This window comes from Haemorhous mexicanus, chromosome 18 (genome assembly GCF_027477595.1).
Source record: "Haemorhous mexicanus isolate bHaeMex1 chromosome 18, bHaeMex1.pri, whole genome shotgun sequence".
NCBI lineage: Eukaryota > Metazoa > Chordata > Aves > Passeriformes > Fringillidae > Haemorhous > Haemorhous mexicanus.
This window is the reverse complement of record NC_082358.1, coordinates 7,108,001-7,128,268: the sequence shown is the minus strand read 5'-3', so window position 1 is coordinate 7,128,268 and position 20,268 is coordinate 7,108,001. Positions and strand designations below refer to the sequence as shown.

General features: G+C 51.4%; 1 protein-coding gene across 2 annotated transcripts; it reads right to left on the bottom strand.

Moving 5' to 3' along the window:
- Positions 1 to 400: 400 nt before the first annotated feature.
- ADA (adenosine deaminase) lies at positions 401 to 20,158 on the bottom strand. Of its 2 annotated transcripts, XR_009488703.1 has the most exons (12): positions 20,073 to 20,158; positions 12,698 to 12,759; positions 9,434 to 9,556; positions 9,178 to 9,321; positions 8,258 to 8,373; positions 5,869 to 5,993; positions 4,210 to 4,281; positions 3,848 to 3,949; positions 3,154 to 3,221; positions 2,609 to 2,738; positions 570 to 2,211; positions 401 to 532 (listed from the first exon to the last, which is right to left on the bottom strand). XR_009488703.1 is itself a non-coding variant. In XM_059862288.1 (11 exons), exons 1-11 carry the CDS (start codon positions 20,106 to 20,108, stop codon positions 2,110 to 2,112), a joined length of 1,080 nt encoding a protein of 359 aa, XP_059718271.1. In that variant the 5' UTR covers positions 20,109 to 20,158; the 3' UTR covers positions 401 to 2,109. The 2 variants fall into 2 exon arrangements, 1 of the variants encoding a protein (XP_059718271.1); XM_059862288.1 differs by having other exon boundaries at positions 401 to 2,211.
- Between the last annotated feature and the right edge of the window lie 110 nt (positions 20,159 to 20,268).

Here is a 20,268-nt window from a genome sequence, read left to right as displayed (position 1 = left end):
TTGGCGTAGCCCAGCAGCCCAGACTGCCTCTCTTTGCTCTGAGCATCAACCAACTGTGCAAAACCCAGGAAACAGGAAAAAAAGTGACTGCTTTTGATGAACACCTGGAAAGGTGAGATGAGATGGCGTTGATGGTCCAGCACTGGTGCACACCCCTTGTGTTACTGAAGGGAAAAGGACAGGGGGGGTTGGAACAACCTGGAGCCATAAATCCAATTGGGCTGCTTGGCAGGGGAGCAGGCTTCCCTCTGGCTGGCAAAGTGCTCCAGCCTGGCAGCAGGAGAAGGCAGCAGTCAAGGTACCAAAGGCCCCATCACACCCATCAGTGAACCCCCAGCAGGGATTGCACACCACAGGCCACAGCTCCTCACAGGCACCCCTGAACAGAAAGGCACAAGGATTTCTCTTTTAATATAAATTTGTTATTTTATTAAACAGGATTAACAATCAACTGTCCAGAATCCAAACAAGCAACTCTTCTTCAGAAACAATTGTTGGAGAAAAATGACCCAAAACCAAAATGACCCAAAACCTTCAGAAACTATTGTTGGAGAAAAATGACCCAAAACCTATTTCTTACCACAATCATGTCCTTAAAAGTGATACTTTGTCTTTTGCTTTATAAAAGTAAGAAAATCACTCTCTCATCTTCGTTTATCTATCTATGTGTATATATGCACCACGTACTTCAGAGATGAGTGTTTTACTCTGAAGACCAATATGGAAGCCCAGAAAGAATGGAAATACTCCCAGCACACCATCAGTGCTGGCAGGGACTGGGCCAGTCCATGGTCTGTCCGTGGCAATGGTGACCATGGCCCCTTTTCAAAGGCAACTTTTTGGTACAGTATCTTTGGAGTGAGCATCTTGGCAGAGCCCTGGGATGCTAAAGCACACCACACACTCAGGTAAGAAAACAATGGTCTCTTCTCTGGATGCACAGCTCTATTGCTTATTGAGTAAAAACACTATAATGCTATAAAATCACTAAGGAAATTTTGGTGAGTTTCTCTGTATAAATTCTACACCAAACTGAAGATCTGACTTTTAGCCAGTGTAATAATTGAGTGAGAGAAGCAATCAGATGGGACCTGAGTCAATGTGTGACATTGGGTCCAAGTTAATTTACTTATTCAGCCTTAAGAGAGCCTAATGATTGTGTCAAATCAGAAAGAGAGCAGAATTGTTAAACCAGGCAATCAATCATGTTTTTTCCAAGTCCTAAACAAAGGTAAGAGGAAGATCAAACTGCAGTTCACAGGAGTTCTCCAAGATTAAAAAAGTGGGGAAAATCCCAGAAGGCAGATTTTGGCCTGAAGTGATAAAATTATGCTCCAACTTCCTCTGCCTGTGCAAGCAAGGTCATGGCCAGCTGTGAGCACAGCTGGGGCCTGAGCCCAAGGTGTGCACTTCTGCAGCAGTGACAATGGCAGGCCTGATGCATGGGAGTTCCTCTGCAGGAAAGGATGCCAAGAAATTGTATTTTGTTTTAAATGCCCTTCGGACTTGTGCACGGGCAGGGGCGCCAGCTTGCAGCTTGTTCTTGTTCCAGTCTTGTTAGTACAAGACTAACCCTGGGTAAATATAGCTGTGAGCAGACCCTCCCACCCACAGGGACAAGAATAAAGCCTCTGTGTCTGAAAGGGCTGCTCTCTCCCTGCCAGCACTAGCACACCTCTCCCCTGGAAAGGTGAATTAACCCAGGCCACAGCCAGAGCTGCAAGTGGGTATTTCAGCACCGAGGCAAGGGCCAGGCAGGTCAGTGAGACAGGACAGGTAAAACAGGGAAAGAGGGGAGCAAAGGAACTCTAAGGGAGGTTGTTCTGTTTGCATTTGCAGCACAGCAACCCCAGCAGAAGGAGAAGGGAGTCAGGCCAGCAGGCAGATCCAGTCTGCTTGCACAGCAGCAGGACAGGAAGCTGGAGATCATTCAGGAGAGAGACTGTGGGCTACAAGTAGGTGTGTGTGATAGTCTGATTCTGATGAGCACTGTGAGGGTCAACAATGGGCTGCCAGGAACAGAGACTGACTCTGGGCACCCCCTGGCACAGAGGAGAGCCAGGGTCTTGTGAAGAAGGGCCCTACTCCCGGCTGGCTCCCAGGGACAGGTCAGGATGCATTGGGGACCATCCCATAGGCTTCATACAGCTTGTTGAGCAGCTCCTGCTTTTCCTTCTCAGGTAAGAAGCTGGACTGGGCTGCATTGATGTTCTGAGGAGGCAGAGGGGGAACACAGGGACATTAGGACACATCAGACATGAACACACAGTTGTGCACATCCCAGCACCTGGCTCTGAGCAGCAACAGGTGAGGGAGACTGTAAAGTTTGCACACTCAGATTCTTTTCCATGGCCTTATTTTATGCCATCTGCTCTGGCCCATCACTAGCAGCAGTCCCAAGAGAAAGGAGACCAGCACAAAGCAGAGGTCTTTAAATACGCTGGAATTTTTGGGATATGTACTTTGAGCCTGGTCCTTTCCTGCTTACATGGCCAGAGTGGAATTTTATGGTTTCCATTAAAAACTCTTCAGCTTATAAATAAAAACCAGCAGGTTGTTCTGGGCTGCACTGAGACACCAGCAGAACACCCAGCCAAGGCTGACTTACAACTCTCTTGAAGTCCTCTTCAGTGAATCCCATGTGTTCCTTCACAATGCCATAGTCCTTGTCAATGGTGGAGTTGAAGATGAGGGGGTCATCTGTGTTTAGAGAATAGTTGGCACGATCCTTCTTAAATCTGCAAGGAAATCAGGTTGAAGTGGTGGGCAGAGCACTGGCTGTGATACTGTGCAGTTCTCAGGGTGAAATTCCGCAAAAGCAAGGACTTTGGGACTGCTGGAGAAAAGCACAAGGCTCAGCTTGTCCCCCTTGGCTCTGCACTGACCTGCCAGGAGTGGCTGGGTTGGAGCTTCTCGTGCCCCATAGCTCAGAGCAGGGCAGGAGGGACAGGAGAGCCTCCCCAAGGGACCCCCACACCCCTCCAGCTGCACCAGGCCAAGGTACATGGGTGTGCCAGGTACCAGGCTCTCCCGTGCCAAGCTTCATGGATGTGCCACATAATTAGATGTGCCTTAGCTTTGTAAAGCAATAAAACAGCTGTAATCAACCCAAACCCTGGTTATTTGAGATTTCACACAATTGACAAGTCTTACTGTATTATGGGGTGTTTGGTGAAGTCCGGAGAACATGCTCCAGTGAGATAACTGGACCAAGGGCAGACCTGTTTGGGGGAGTTGAGCAGGAAAACCAGAATCAACCACATGGATCTGAACCCCAGCTGTGGACACAGATAGCTCAGCACACTGGTAAAACCAGATTAGAGCTCTGTCCACAGCTGCCCCTCAGACCACTGTGCATCCCAGGACAGGGATGCAAGGAGCCCACAGGACTGTGACAGGGGCTGTGGGATGTTCCCCATGGCCAATCACAGTTACAAAACCACCTGCACTAGGTATATAGTCCCTCTATTAGTGGATATGTCCATTCTGGGGAAAAGCAAAAGAAATCCTTACATGCACTGTAACTCCCAGGCATTCCCACCCTCTAACCAGACCTTCAGGCTTGAGGTGTATAAATCAGTGAATAAGCCCTCCAGAATTTATCCCTGGCAGGATCCATTCTCCCTGCTACATCCCTCCCACAAGCTGCTGTGCACACCAGTGCTCCCAGCAGACAGACAGGTTTGTCCCCAACATTTTTCCTGTGCAGCTTTGGGCATAAACACATCATCACTGTACACATGGTCAGCACCTGGGTGTCAGGTTCTGTCCCAGGCTGTAGCACCGAGAGGGCTTCTCTTCCACTCAGCACCTACCTGGCTGTCACAGCCCCACCACACATCCTTACCTCAAAATGCATCTTTGCTTTCAGCAGCTGCCTGTAGAGCTCAGGGTCCTCCACGACGTGGTATCCATGGCCAACACGCTCGGCCTTCAGGACATAAACTGCCTAGAGAGCAGAGGAAAAGCACTCAGAGCCTCAGGCACAGCTCAGCCCTGCCTGCCCAGAGCCCCCATCCCACTGCAGGTACAGCCCACACCACCGAGCTGGCCCCTGGCATGTCCCCTGCCAGCCATCGGGTCCGATCCGTGCCCGTGTCCCCAGGGTTCACTTTGCTATGGATTTGGGGAGGACCTAGCTGCCTCTGTGCCTGGGCAGGGCACGTCCCAGCCTGTCCCTCTGTGCCCTGAGGCAGGAACTCCTTGTACCTCCTCGACCATGGCAGCCGGGCCGGCCTCCCCAGCATGGACGGTGCGATGGATCCCACACCTCTCAGCTTCCTGCAAAACAGGGGAGAACATCTTCCTGTGCCATCACCTGCAGCAAGGACAGCCAGCTCTGGGGCTGGCACTGCTCTCACAGCAAGGCTCCAGTGCCAAGAGCCCACAGATCACGAGCCTTGCGCTCCAAGGGCTGCAAGAGCTCGGTAATGTCACACACAGAGACACTTAAAAATCCTGGTTATCTTCCACTGGAGCCCAGCCAGGCTCTTCACGGGCTTTTAACCCTGGGGGAGTTCACCACTGCCTCCTCTCCAGACAGCAGCAAGCTCTGAGCTCCTCTTGCTCCACCCACTTGCCTTTCTGCATGAAACTTGCAGCAATTCCGTGCTTTGGAACTTCTACATTTTTGGCTAGCTGCAGCCACGTGCAAGGGTGTAGGAGCACCCCAGGGCAGAGATGAAGAAATGCTCTGACACTGAAAGGGGCTGGGGGTGGAGGCAGCCCAGCCCTAAGGACCCTGTGAGTGCAGCTTTGGGTCCAGCTCCATGATCACCCTGAAAATTTCTTTGCCAGGGGGGTCAGAGGCCACCTGGGCTTTGGGAAGCCATGGAGCCTGGAGGGAAGCCTGGCTCCTGCTTTCCTGGAGAAGGGCCACCCAGCTGGCAGCAGCAGACAGGCTGCAAGCCCCATCTTGCAGCAGATGTTCTTCACAGACATTCCTTCAGGGCTTTGCACTCAGGAGTGTTTTTCAGTTACTTAATATGGATGGGAGGGGGGGTTGCTTCAGCATCTCAAGAGCCTGAGTGAGCCCCCGGCACAGAGACAAGACGCATCCTTCAGACAGGGGAGGCTGGACCTGGGTACTGCTGGCCCACAGGGCAGGATGAGGCTGCCTTCCATCAGTCAGTGAAGCCCTGTTCCCGTGTCATTGTCTATAACCACCCTGTTGTTCACTGAGCACAGCAGGGCAGGCCAGCCTTGTATCAGCTCCCACTGATGGGGTGAAGAGCCCAAGGAAGCCCCATGTCCTTTCAGACCTGAGCACTGCTGGCAAACCACCTCCCTTCCTGTCAGTGATGGTGCACAACCTCCTCCCCCACTGATGGTGGGGACTGACAACCCCAAATGTCCACCAGCAAAGAGGAGAGAGGCTTTCCCTTCCCTTGGAGCCCCTGCAAAGGCTGAGGTTTGGGGAGAGCCTGGGATCAGGCTCCTGAAGCCATTCCAGTGTTTGCATTTGAGATGATCAGATAAAAGCCCTGCAAATGTGCAGTTTCTGCTCTGCTCCTCGGGTGACTTCTGCCAGACTGGAAAGGCCAGTCTCTTCCACCCTTGGCTGTGGTTTCACCAAGCCCCAGGAGCCAACAGCAGTGGGGGGGGGGGTTGATTTGGGCTCCCTGGAACTCATGTCACCCCCAGAGTGTGCCAAGCCCCAGCTTTAAGGTCCTGTTTTAGCAATGATGCCTGCCATGAATCATTTAGGAAATATAAACAAATGCTTTTTCTATTTAACTAAATGTTTTTAATAGCTACAACGACTTCTTAAGCTGTCCCAGCTGTTTTGCAGTTTGAAAAGTGTCCCTTCACACATGTCCCCTCAATATATATTCTTGTAATTTCTTTTTAAAAACTTATTCCACAAACCTCATAAGCCTTCTTATGCCCAGAGCAATCCTCCACCTTCAGGGTCTCATCTCCAGCCAGGTCAACAGCCACCACAGAGTCATTCTGATACTTCTTGCAGAGCTCCACCACCTCTGGAGACCAGCCTGGGAGAGGCAGCACCAGCATTCAGGAGGAAGCATTCACAAGGGTCACACCTCCAGCATCTTTCTAAACAAATCCTGCTCCTATAACTAGAAGGCCAGAGCTATTTCTTTATTCTTTCCCAAAATTTGATGCTCAAAAAGAAAGCTAGCAAATTCCTAGAAAGGTCTGTCATCTCTGTGATCTTCAGGCAGATAAAAGCTATCAGCTGATCAGTCTGTTGTCAGTGAAAGGGAAATTAAATGCATTCACCAGCTATAAAACTGCTCCCATCATGTTTTTCTGCTCACTTCAAGCAGGGGAAAAAATTAATTAAAAATCTTCCAAGCAGTGGTGACTGCTGCAGTAGCTCAAGGTAAGATGAACTGCACTGCCCTGGGGCTGTAACATGATGTGCTGGAGAAATCCCTCAACTCCTGAGCTATCTTCCCTTCCCTGGCTGGGCAAGGTGAGGGTAAAGGCAGGAACTGTCCCACCACATGAGCTGTGTCAGGGAGGAGATTGGGCTGGGAGGGATCTCTGGGGGGCCCTGTACTGCAGCCATCCCTGCCCTGTTGCAGGGCATCCTTGATTCTCCCAAGGATTCTATTCCTGATAGGAAGGAGCTGAAGTTTTATCTCTTTGCCAGCAGTGAAAAAGAGACTAACAAGTGGCCAACAACGGCTTGAGAGTTCTCTCTGATCAGGACAGATAACCTCTGAGAGAGAAACTGCATCTACCAGCTCACATAGCACTTAACCCTAGCAGAAAGGCCAAGAAACAGAGATAAACAGTTGTGTTAATAATTAACAGGCACCTGCTGTGTACAGAAAATCCCCAAATAATATGAACACACCAGGATGATGTGTGCAAGTTCATCATCTATTTTTTTCCCACCATTTTCCAGCTTGCTGGGTTAGAGTCATTATTTTATTAACAAGTTCAATATGAGTCAGTTCTGGCTGGTATCTCAGCCTTTCTCTCAACAGTTCATTAATTACAGGGTGGCTTCTCACTGTGCAGCACATCCTGAATGCACTGCTAAAGACTCTTTATCAAGCACACCATTGATTCTGGGTAACAGCTGGTGCCCTGGGACACAGGTATGAGAATGCCACCTCTGCTGGCTGCAGCAGCAATCCCTCCTGCAGGGAAGTGCAGGCTGCACACAGCCTTGGATGCTCCTGCCACCTCCTGCATTTACCACAGGGACTGTAACTGCAGATCACTGTGCCTGTGCCTTACAGCTCTCCAGTTTCTACAAAGAAAAAAACATTTTTCCCCTAGAAACCAGATATATAAAGATCAAGTTTCCAAAGTATTGTTTGGTGTTGACTGTGCCAGCAGGGGAAAAAAAAAAAAAAAAAAAAGAAAACCCCTCTTTCAAATCTACCAAGACTCTACCAGCTTCCAAGAATATAATTTTTCACATTTCTAGACACAAATTAATCATGCACTCACTTGGAAAAATCTTTCCACCATCTACCCTACTAAGCCTACATAAAACTGGTGTGAGATATGAAGATACTCAGAATAAAACCTTCACATAAAACTGCTGCTGTCACACAGCCTCTCTCTGGCTGCATCCTTCCCTAGAGGAAGATGCTTGTGAAACTCAGCAGCCCATTGAAATTCTGCTAATTGGGTTTTCTTCCTATTCTGGGTCACAGCACCTGTTACCAACAAAGCTTTTTGTCAGAACTGCTGATTTTTTAAAAAACATTTTATATATGTGCCTTAAGTCTATCTGACTTGTGTTTTCAGCTTTAGCCAGCAGAGACTGGCTGCTGCCAGTGGATTCTCTGGCTGCCCCATGACCCAGGCTAAGGAAGGAGCATCCTGCTGTAGGACCACGAGCAGGGAAGTGTGAGATGTCATGCCTGCTCCTCCTTCCATGACCATTTGCTCTCAGACCTCCAGCCACTCATGGCAGATGCAAGTGCTCATTGTGACAATGTCTTTTACTGGCCCAAGGCGAGCTCTGGCCTTTGGGCAGGGAGCAGAGACCACAGCTCCCCCAGGAGAGCACAGAAGAGCCCCTTTTGTCCCTCTAGCAAGACTTTTCAGATACTGGTTGTACCCACAGGCCCCCACTCCTGCATCCAGCACACCTTTGCCCTACAGTGAAAGGAGCAGAGACCCCCAGAGACCCCCAGCACTGTCTGGCGCTGCACCAGCCCCACAGGCTGGGGCTCTCCCCACATCCTGCAGGGCCCCAGCCCCAGGGACATCCCCCCCAGCCCCTCAGGGAAGGGAGCAGAGCAGCAGGGCAGCTGCAATACATTACTTGGCATATGGCGCATGCAGCATAGAATAGACCTGGCTTTGATGTGGAAATCCCTCTCTCCATCCTTCAGTCCCTGATTTACGAGCTGAACCACTTCATCTGGAGTGAGGTCCCCCCTGCAGGGAAGAAAAGCCATCAGCAAGAGGCCAGACACTTGCCAGGGAGGCAGGAGGGAGCCAGAGGTGCAGCCCAGAGTACCCACAGGAGGACAGGCTGCCCCAGGTTCCACCTGCCCAAGGAGAACACCAGAGCCCTTTTACACCCATGCCACAGCCACATTTACCAGGAACAGGTGGGACTTCTGTCCCACTGCAGCAGGCACAGATGACACTAAGGTTTAGAAAGGCCTTGGGGAGCTGGGTGCCCATCCTGCCTGAGCAGAGGAATCCCCTCTTTGCCAGAGCATCTCATTAGGGCACACAATTCTCTGCAAGCCCAGGGCTCTGCACCCACCACAGCACACTCTGGAGGGGTCTCAGAGGCCAGCACTGATTTAATAAGAGGCACACATCACAGAGGGGATGACATGAAAGGAAGGATCAGAGCAGCAGCCCCCTCCAACACCACCCACCACCTCTGCCAGCTCAAATTCCCATTCTGTGGTCAGGCAGTCCCTACGAGGACATTCCTTTCCCTCTCACAGGGAAGAGCTTCAGCCAGAAGGTTGAGCACAGCTGCTCTGCACATGCAGAACTCAGTGCCCACAGCAAGGGACATTAAGACACTGCAGCACACAGAGGTGTTCAAGATGAAAAACCCCATTGATGGGAGAGAGAGGTGGAAGCATGCTGGCTCTCGCTGCATGGGAGGAGAAAGGAGGTTTGTTACAGCAGCCTTTGAAGGGGCTGACTGGCATGGGGATGCTTTCTCCATGCCCAAGCAGCCAGCCAGCAGCTCCCCAGCTCCCCAGGATCACTCACTCAGCTTGTCCCCAGGGGATGGGAGCCACACCAGAGTTGGCCAGGAGGTGAGGGCTGTACCGGACCTCCACGTAGGCGACTCCTTCCCTGGCTTTTGTTTCCACAAACTCGTAGGCAATTCTCTTCACTGCCTCACGGTCACCCCTGCAGGAATGGCAGTGGACTGTCACCCTCAGGGCCCACAGGGGACCTCCAAGGCTGAGCCAAGGGATCCTGCCAAGGGTGAGGGGGAAGATGCAAAAAGCAGGGTACTTACGCAATGGCAGGCATGTAGTAATTAAATTTCTCTAGAAACTGGGGAAGTGTCAGTGGTGTGTCATAGGTGACATACTTCAAGAGCTCCTCAACAGTGTTCCCAGGGAGAGGGATGCCTCTTTTCCTGGAAACAAAGTCACATGTTACTGACAGGGAAGGTTATCACATTTTTAATCAGCCCATTTTATACACCAACTGCATCCAAAGCTGGCAGCATCAACCACCATTTCCTCACAGGAAAGATACAGCACACACTGTCCTTCCAAAAGCTCCTCATGGATGGAGCCCTGAACCTCAGCAGAGAGGAAGGCAATCCAAAACACAGGCAAGGCACAAACAAACCCAAATACAAGCCCAGGCTGACCTGGCAGGAACACAGCCAGGGCACATTTCAAGCTTAAGAAGGAGTTCATCTAAAGGGGCTCTGGATTGTTTCTTGGCACCTCACAGACCTAGCAGCAGAATTGCCAAAATTCTTTAGAAGAGTTAATTTCCACTTATGCAGGCTCAAAGGATTAAAAAATCAAGTTGATGCTCCAAGGCCTGGGATCACACAGGCAGAAGTGTCATGGCTCATGGGTTTAGTGCCAGCAGCTCCTGCAAGGGAGCTGCTTCCTGAGCCCAGCATCCTGGTGGCATCTCCTGTGACAGGAACACCTCCCACACAGGAACAAAGGGCAACAACTGCTCTCACTGAAGGGACACACATGCCCACAGAAGTGCTTCCAAGAGGGAAGAGCCATCCTTCCCAGGAGCAGCTGGAATTCCGAGTGGGTGAAGGTGTTCCTGGTGTGGGGACAGCTGAGATCCAGGGGGCTGCCAGCCAAGGCTGCTGCAGCTTCCTGGGCAAGCTTTGCCACCCCCCGCCCTCTGGTACCCTGCACGAGCCAAAACAAATTTGGAATAATAACCAGACATTTGTTTTTAATCCTCTTTCCTGCCACAATGAATTACAGCTGATTGATGGGAGAACTCTGCTAATAGAGACAAAACACAGCCAGCTTCAGTGCTGCCCTGCCAGCAGCCATCCCAATGAGCCATGCAGGGACACAGTCCAAAGGACCCTGCTCCTGGGCTTGGTAAACACTGCTCCTTCCCCACTCAGCCAGCAAGGGAACCAGCCCCATGCTCAGCCCTCACATGCAATCTGCACAGATTAAGTTGCTGGCACTCAGCAGGGAACACTCACTGCTGCCAAGGCATCGGTTTTCCGCCCTGCCTTGCCCTTTCCATGGCACTGACACCTCAGACTCTGCTCCAGGAACCGACCTGCACCTTCCTCCACCTGCCCCAGGAAGGTTTCCTACAGCAAAGCCACTTCCCTGACCTGTTCCATGTGCTTGCTGAGGCAGTGCCTTCCTGCAGGCATCACTGGCAGTGCTTTGGCATGATCCACACTGGAACCACCTCTGGATGAGATCTGGTGGATCATGCCAGTGTGGCTTTTGGAGCTGCTGCTGCCCCATCCAACCCTCCTTGTAGGTGGGATTCTTCTTGAAGCAAAGTGGCCAGAGGGAAATGTGTTTGTTCTCACTGCCACCTCGGTGTCCTGCCCAGAGCTCCCTCCAGCCTGGGCAGCACCATGCACACCATCCAACCACAGAAAGGGCACCTCTCCTGAGGACACCCAGTCCCCATGAGGGGTCTGCCACGCCTCTGAGCCCTTTGGCTGAGCAGGAATGATGCAAAGACCGACCCAGACCTGAGAGAATTGGAGACAAAGCTCCTAAAAACAGCTGAGTTCAGCAGTGCACTGCCCAAGGGGGCCTGTGCATCCCAGCAGCTTGGGGTTCTGCCTACATGGTCAAACACCACCTAGAAAAACTACTTCCAGCTCTTTACTTTTAACAATAGACCACAAGCAGCATTCTGTGCCCAGGGTGAGGTTATTAAGGCAGTCAGTCCCCTACAGCCCTCTGCACTGCCCCAGTGGTTTGTGTGTGAGTGCAAGTTTCAGAGCCCATGAATAGCACAGCCTTGCTCCACCCGAGGGCTGGCAGCTCAGGGGGATGCCAGGGCTGTTTAAAAATAAGAGGGAACTCAGCACACACTCAGGCAATGAAGGTTTCTGCCCTAAGAAAGGATCCTGGCACAGGATCCCCAGACAGCCAGTGCCTCCTGGGTTTCAGGGCTCCTACAATTCTCCTAGGGGACTACACTGGCATTTCCTGTTTGCAGGCAGAGGGACCCAGCAGAGCCCCAGGGAGTCAGCACCAACTCTTCTGTTCACTTGGACCTGTATTCCAGCCCTGCACCCACCAGCAGGAACCCTGAGTTCACCATGCCAGCATCCAGCAAGGAAACGGGATGGACAGCCCTGAGCCACCCTCCTTTCTCTGGCTGCACAGCAAAAACTATGGCCAGGCCCTGCAGAAAAAGTTGCTCCAGAAAGAATATTTCTCCCTAGGACTGCACTGCTTGGAATCTCCTGGGCTCACAGGATGCTAGAACCACTCCCCATCCTCCTCAGAACTGACTTCCCCCCCAAAACTCCAGAGCTGTGCCTGAGAGCCATTTACTGAAATCCTTACCCTGGCCACCTTCTTGATCTGAGCTATCAGTGACAGCTGCAAGAAATCTTGTTTGTTTTGCTTATAAATGTGGAGCCAGGCCCTGGCACAGGTTAATCATTCACCCCGTGCTTCCCACACAATCCACACTGAAGGAAGATGCACGTGGGCTCTGTCAAGGAAAAAGCCTCTCTCTAAACCACTGCCAAGTGCTTCCCTGGGTCAGCCCCACACCGGGGTGACTCCTGGCCTGCTGGCACCAGGCAGACAGCCTGGGATTCAAATGCACATGGCAGCAGGGCAGGCAAGGCCACCCAAGCTGGTTTTTCCTCCCAAACCATGTAGCAGCAGCACCACCACCAAGACAACACTCCCAGCCTGCTGCCATTCCACTTGGTTTTGTGATTAGGAATGTGGAAAAAGAAATGAGAATACAGCACCTCTGCTGTGTCCTGGGCACACTCCAAAGGCAGGCAGCTCTTTGTGAGACATCTCCTGGACTTTTCTCATGGTGCTCCTCTGAGCTTGCCCAGCTCTCAAACCCACCTCAGCCACATTCCTGCTACCTGGGAAGCCCCCTGTCTCTTGGGGTGTGCTCAGTGTCCTCACAGTGTGCAGTCAGGTCTGGGCAGAGACAGAACCAGCACCAGCCAGGTTTGCTGCCTGCAGGAGCTCCTCTGTCACAGACCTGGAGAAGCAGAAGGGAGGATGCCTTTGTACTGCAGCTCCCAGAGCTTATTTCCCCCCCAACTCACTTGCCAAAGTACAAGATGGTCTCTGGTCTGATGGCTCCATCCAGGTGGACGTGAAGCTCTACCTGCAATGAGAGAAATGGGTCAGGCACTCTTGAGCTGCAACAATAATTCAGAGAGAAGTAACTGGTGCTCACATGGGTATAAATGTAGCCAATACAGGGACAAAGTCATGACACATAAACATTTTTAAAATATAATCATTATAAAGCTTATTTTTCAATATCTATGTATTGTCTAAGTATTTTGCTGCAGCTCACACATTTAATGAATCTTTAGAAATTTATCCTGTTTCCACTAATTTTGAGGAACTGCCCTATCTCTATTTAGAGTTCAGGAGGAGTGAAAAAAGCAAACACCAAACACCTTGACTTTCCAACTCGCTTTCTCCTTGAAATCACAGGAAGCCAAACCCTAATTACTTGGCTAAGAGTCATTACATGAAAACTTTGACTTCACTTCCAAGAATCACCTCCTGATGGGTTGTAAATTACATGGTATTATCAGGGCTTACAGGCTCTCTAATCCTACACAAAGGGTCACAAAGGTGCTGTAAAGAAATAATAATAACAAGTTGCCCCAAAGAGCTAACAAGGTTTCAAAATAAAACACTTAAATTTTTACCCATTAAAAATAGGACAGTAATTCAAGTCTTTTCACTCTGAAGCCCTATTTCCCCATTATTGCTGAAACATTGAATTTTGGAGAAAGAGAGCCAGAAAAGCAAAAGCAAGCTTTTTCCATTAGCCAGCTGGGGCTTTCAGAGGAACATGACAAATGTGATTTGGAAGTCAAACTGGGAAGGAAAATATTAGCTCTAAAATGTTTCAGCTAGATATCCATCTTTCCAGAACTGTTTTCTTTTAAGTAACAGAACAGCCTACAAAATACATATTTGATTTTCCTGTATTTTTAGATGAAAGTGTAGATTAGAAACTTAATACACAAGGTTCTTTTTAGTTATAACATTGTGGACATTTAGTTATGACATCTATGCATTTTCCTGCATAGATGATAGCTGCAGGGTGCCAAGGGTAAGAAAGGAGTAGGATTCAGAGGAGGACTGGATATTTGCGTGGATAACTAAACTACCCAGGGTTACTAATTAAAACCCACAAACCCTCTGGCGTCAGGGTATGCATCAAACAATAACTACGAGGAGCTGGGAGAAAACTGAGTAAGTGCTGCCTGCAAGTGTCCAAGAGCAGGTGAGGTGAGCTCCTGGCACAGGGCTGGCAGTGCCCATCTCTGGGGCGTGCACTGATGCCCAGGAGCTCACTCCATCCCCACACACACCCTGCACACCTGCCCTGCAGGCAGAGGCACCTGACTCACTGCCAGGGCTCCTGCTGCAAAAGGCAGGGCAGGGACAGTGCTGGGGCTCAGGCCATCTCCACATGATGGCCACCAAGCTGCCACTGAAACACTGGTGGGATGTAAAATGCAGGTGGGGCAGGCTCAGGATGGATCAAACTGCTGGTGGCAATCAGCTGGCCCAGGGGTCATGGATACACCCACAGCCACCACTGATAGCAGATTGTGAAAACACATCCCTGCCACTGCTCCTACCCTTAAGATACCATCTGAATCTACAGAGAGGAAGATTTAATAAGGGCAAAGACTGATCCTTCCCCCCTCCTTGAGTTATGCAATCCTGATTATGAGGACTAAAGGTCCTGCAAAGCAGCAAATAAAATAACAGGATACAAATGTGGTCTGCATTGCCAGATGTAGATGCCTGGCATGTTTTCCACTCTTGAGCTCCAATTCTTATTCCAAAACCATGCAAGATCTTGAGGGCTGTTGAATACCTTGAGGTATTCAACCGCCCTCATGACTTTCTGATGGAGTTACAGGCTTGACATTTGCCCACACTGGATTTAAAAACAAAGCAACCTGAACCTGTTGAGGTCTTCTCCCTCAAACTCTTTTCAAGTGTTTCCTGCAAGAACATCCCAACATGACATTTCCACCAGTGAGAAAGCAGATTCCATGGCATCCTTCATCTATGTCACCTCCTCCTGCTACTTCTGCAGGCAAGATGCATGTCAAGCAGCAAGTTCCTCTCCAGTACCAGCAACAGGCTTTGTCCCCTGCCAAAGAGCAGGGGTCTGGAGACACTTAAACCAAGTGCTAAGAAACCCCAATGCAATGCTGTTCAACTCAAAACGTTTTGGGTTTCCTCAAGACCAGTGCTTGAGAGCAGAGTTCAAACTCTTCTACGCTGTTTAGACGGCCAAAGGACATCCAAGAGAAGGTGGAAGTGTGCCTGCAGGGCTCCAGATAAGGATGCAATCAGCAGAGGCACAACCCAGCAGCTCATCTGCCCTGGGCACCTTGCTTGCAAACCCTGAGGGCTCCCAGGTCCGTGGGAGGCTGCTCACTGCAGATTACATTTCAGCTCTCTTCCTTCGTGTTTGTTTTGGGTAAACAAAGCACAAGTCTTTTCCACATACAAATGGGTGACACGACCTTGCCTTAAGCCAAGGAAAGTACCCAGATAAGGATGAAAGAGTTTTCTCTGAACTGTGGCTCCAGGGGACGATGCCTGAGCAAGCAGAAATTAGGTGATTGCAGGAGCCCAGTGCTTCTTCCAGAGCTCTCTGCTCCTTAGAACACAGCTCCGTGCGCATGTGCTCTCCCACCCCAAACCTTCTGATTTATTTGTAGAGAAAGCATGAGCACACACATGACACCAGGATCCCAACACCTGGTGAAGGATCTGAACAGCACCCCAGGCTGCACCAGCCCTGGACAGGAGCCTTCAGCCATCCCAGGACCACTGGTCATAGAATCACAGAAAGGTTTGGGTTGGAAAGGAACCTGAAGGTCATTTAGCCCCAGCCCCCCTTGCCGTGGGCAGGGATGCCACCCACCAACCAGATTGATAACTTCCCTTATCAGCCCAGCTGATGTGGTACCACCTGCTCTGATGAAGAACAAGAGAGCAGCAGAACTCTCCAGTGCTTTCCTGAGGAAGGAGCTTTGTTCTTCTCCCAGGTACTGGGAGGACCCTCAGGACCAGCTTTGTGCAGGAACCCTTCAGTCCCCCCTGCACCTGCACTGACCTCCCACCAGCACATCAGAAACCCAGAGTGTAATGCAATAAAGCTTTTAGTTTCACTCCAGACTTGCTGGAAGTCAGAGGGATGGGTTCAAAGAACGTTCAAGAGGCTGTAAATTGTGTGTCCTCAGCACAGACAGCCCCCAGCAAGGCCAGCAGAGCAAACCCAGACATTTCCACTTTTATGCAAAAAAAGTTTGAGCTCAACTATGGCACATGACTCATTAGTGCAGATATCAGCAAGTTGGTTCAGATTTTTAAAAAGGAGAAGTTTTAAGGGCTCTGGCTTGACTTCTCTGAAAATACTGTAATGTTTTCTTTGAGACATAATACGCTTCAAAAATAAATTCAAACACAAAATGAAGGTACTCAAACAAGTACGTTCCGTTCCAAGATCAAGTCTGATTATTTTCATTTTAGTGAAATTAAGGGGGAAAAGTTAACCAAACATTCAAAGTATTTTCATCCACAGTCGACCCAACACAATTTCTCTATTATGGTTTGATCAGTGGACCATGGCAGAGCAGTTACCTGCTCAGCTTGCCCATTATATGGCATAAAAAGAGCCATTCAAGCTAAGGCACTTGAAGGATTTTCTGTATTAGGGGGTGTTAGGATCTTTTTAAAAATATATACAATGACCAAAGTCAGTCCACCCCTTTTATGGTGAGGTTTCCAGCAGATGTTAATAGATAATCAGGCAGCTGATAAAGTTGCATCATTTTAGAATCCTTAACAGTGACTTTGCCCAGGATTATTTATCAGCCTCTTGAAAGATGATGATTTAGGCTCATTCTATTAACCTCAAAGGCGGAAAACCAGGCTAATTACAGCTGTAATTTGTCAATTATTTGATAAGCATGACAAATCACTGGAAAAAACAATTAACTATGTTCCCTGAAGTCTGGTTTTAAGGAAATGTGCTGTTAGGAACAAAGAGTTCCTCATCCTTAATCTCAAATGCTTATTTAGAAGCAAGAGGTAAGAGTGGCTCAAGAGAGTTGTGCAGTGGAAGTAGCACAGCATTATCCTCAACCCTGAACACACCACAAATGCACCTGGAAGATGAACCTGTCACCTGCTGTAAGGGGTGAGCCTTTAAAGAGGACCATGGGAGACCACAAGCCCCACAGAGCTCCACTGCAGGAAATATCTGTGCTTTCTATGCACCTGGACAATGACTCATGGGTTTGGTGGCTGAGGAAGAGGAGGATGCTTCTGCGCTGAGCAGCCTGGCCCCAACTACATCACTGACCTCAATGTGAGACTCCTGGTGACATTAACAGGTGATGGTGGCTGTGTGTCATCACAGGTGATGATTCCCATGGGGTGGCAGGGCCATGTGCCCACCAACCCACCACAGAGCTCCCACCCACCCCTGGCTGGAGCAAGGCACCACTTCAGAGCAGCAAACAGAGTCCTGGCACTTGGTGCAGCACCAAGACAACCTCCTACTGCCACCTGGGTCTGGGAGGGTTATCCAAGAGCATCCCTGTAGCACACTGTTAAAGAGCTGAGCACACTAGGTAGCACTGTCAGGCACAGCTCGAGCTCAGCACAGTCTCAGCAGCACCAGGCTCTGACCATGCCGAGTCAGGGGTCAGGCTGGGCACAAGAGATGGACGAGCCAAATCCACCATCATCCTCAACACACCTGCAGTCCCCTGACAGGCAGGGAGGGTGTGCAGTGCTACAGGGCAGGACATCCACCCAAACCCCTGGGTACAGCCAGCACAGGCACCTTTGGTACCACCCAGGCTGGGCCAGCAGCCACTTCTCTCTGAGAGGCTCACACACACAAGGTGTGCCTCACAGAACAGCTGTCCCATGTCACCTGATGATTAGTTTACAAATGAGCTACACCTGTCCCTGGAGAGAGTGGGCCTGACCCCAGAAACCCCTGCTCCCATTCTGCCCCCCACAACATGGCACATGGAGCTGCAGGAGAAGACAGCCACATGTCCTGAAGCCCCCAGGCTGGGGCTGGCCTATGAGAAGAGGGCAGTGAGCAAGGACACGGTCTCTGCTCTGGCTGTGGGACAGAAAGGTTGATGGTTGACATCAAAGGAACATGAAACTTCTCTGTTCTTTTATGGCCTGAGATAAGCAGGGTTCAAAGTTGTCCTGCCACAGCTCCCTATTCATCACTGCAGTCACTGGGAGTCAGCGAGTTCCTGAAAAACACAGAGGCAGCCCCAGCCCCACATTCAGCTGGGGCAGAAGCTGCTCCAGTTACCAGAAACATCTCTAAAACACAAAACTGATCATTCCCAATGGCAGAGGATCCAGAGGAATGAATAGGGCTCATTAACTGACTTCAGGCCCATTTTTTTTCCCCAAGCCTGACTTAGCAGGTTCATAGGACTGAAAGGGACTGCCTGAGTCAGGAAAACCAGTCCCATAATTGCCAATAGCCAGACAACAGAAGCCTGATCTTAGCAGTCAAACCCTGCAGTTTTCCCTAGGTCTTTCTCTCTGGTATTCCAGACTCCCATACACTGAGAAAGTGGAAACACAAATGAAAGAAGAACTTAAGTTTCTTCTCTTGACCAAAAGTTTAAAATCACCAGGGCGGATCAACAGCCATTTTTCTTAGTGGAGCTGATGAAGTACCACCATCTCCCAAAACTGAAGTGCACTTAAAAAGACTTTAACCATTAGCAGCTGCCAATGCTCCCTGGATTTTGGTATCAAGGTTTGCCTGCTATTGCATGGATCAGTTTTTCCTAGACAGGGAACCACAGTGATAGAATGAAACCTTAATCAGACCTGTGCACGCTGCCCTTTCCAAGTATGTGAGACTTTCCTGGTGCAAACTCAGCTGAAAGATAAATGGTTTGGGAGTGGGAGAGGATGCAAACAGCAGCAAAAACCCCCAATCCTTTAATGGTTTTGGAGACAGTCATCTTCTCTGGAAAAGCTACAAGCAGTTGCCACCACTCACGTTCTCCCAGAGCAGCACCACAACTCTCACATCACTTTTCTTGGTCTCCTCTGCCTTAACTCCTACTTTCCCACAAGAGCCCAACCTGGCAGACCTGCTCCCTGTACAGCACCTTACCCAGACCACAGCATGAGAGCTGAGCCATCCTGCAGCACAGGCAGTGTTCTTCCATCAGATATAGGACTATTGCTAACCACAGCTGTTTCTTCTTCTTCCTCCTCTAGGTTACAATCTGGATAATAAAAACATTACCATATGATCCTACTAGAGATGTAGTATATAGGGCATGGAGAGAGTGAAAGACCGGTGCCTGCTGTCAGAGAGTGCTTCAAAGTGGTGTCATGGGTATCTGAGGAATAACTGAACTAAACGTGTAAGAATAAAAAAAAAAAAAAAAAAAAAACAAACAAACAAAACCAACGAAACCACAAAAAAAAAAAAAAAGTGCACACAAATCAACCCCCAAAACAAAACAAAAGACACAAGAGAAAACATCTGTTTAGCAGACAACGACAGTGGTGGTGATGCAGGGCCCTTCAGATCTTCCCCTTCCCCAGCCAGGCCACCTGTGCATCCCCAGCCCGGCGGAGCCGTGTCCCCTGCCGGGCGCTGGGACGAGCCTGACCCGCATCGCCCCGGCGGCGGGATGTGCGGGACACCGGGACAGCCCGTGCCCGTCCCTGCGGGGAGCACCGGGCCGGGCCAGCGCAGCGCCCGGCCGGGACCGCGGGGCGACAGCGTGCACCGAGCGCTGTCCCGGGGCACATCCCCAGCGAGGGCTCGGCCGTGCCGCAGCTCCGGCCGGGGCAGCCCCGGGCTGCGGGGAGCAGGTGCGGCCGCTCGGCTCCGGGGCACGGCCGGAGCGCGGCACCTCCGCCCCGGGCACGGCACCTCAGCCCCGGGCACGGCACCTCAGCCCCGGGCACGGCACCTCAGCCCCGGGAACGGCACCTCAGCCCCGGGAACGGCACCTCAGCCCCGGGAACGGCACCTCAGCCCCGGGAACGACGCCTCCGAACCGGGCACGGCGCCTCCGAACCGGGCACGGCGCCTCCGAACCGGGCACGGCGCCTCCGAACCGGGCACGGCGCCTCCGAACCGGGCACGGCACCACCGGGCACGGCACCTCCGAACCGGGCACGGCACCTCCGAACCGGGCACGGCGCCTCCGAACCGGGCACGGCGCCTCCGAACCGGGCACGGCACCTCCGAACCGGGCACGGCACCTCCGAACCGGGCACGGCGCCTCCGAACCGGGCACGGCACCTCCGAACCGGGAGCGCCGCGTTCGCCGCTCCCGTGCGCAGCGCCTCGGTGCCGGTGCACGCCCCGTTCCCGGCCCTGCGCCTCCGGCAGCACCGCCAGCCCACCTTGGGTCCCCCGAAGATTCTCCGTGCCCGCTCCATGCTGCCGCTGCCGCCGCCGTTGCCGCCGCTCTGCCGCCGCCGCTCCGCGCCCGCCCCGCCCGCCCCGCTGGCCCGGCCCCGCCGGCCCCGCCCCGCGCACGCCGGGCCCGGGGCAGGCACACGGCCACAGAGCGCTTCGGCTGTGGGGACACGCTGGGGT

Coding starts and splice junctions, on each gene's coding strand:
- ADA (XM_059862288.1), bottom strand. CDS start 20,108: ATGGAGCGGGCACGGAGAATCTTCGGGGGACCCAAG. Junction 9,557..12,697: donor ACCATCTTGTACTTTGGCAA/GTGAGTTGGGGG, acceptor CTTTGTTTCCAG/GAAAAGAGGCATCCCTCTCC. Junction 3,222..3,847: donor AAGCAAAGATGCATTTTGAG/GTAAGGATGTGT, acceptor TCCCCCAAACAG/GTCTGCCCTTGGTCCAGTTA.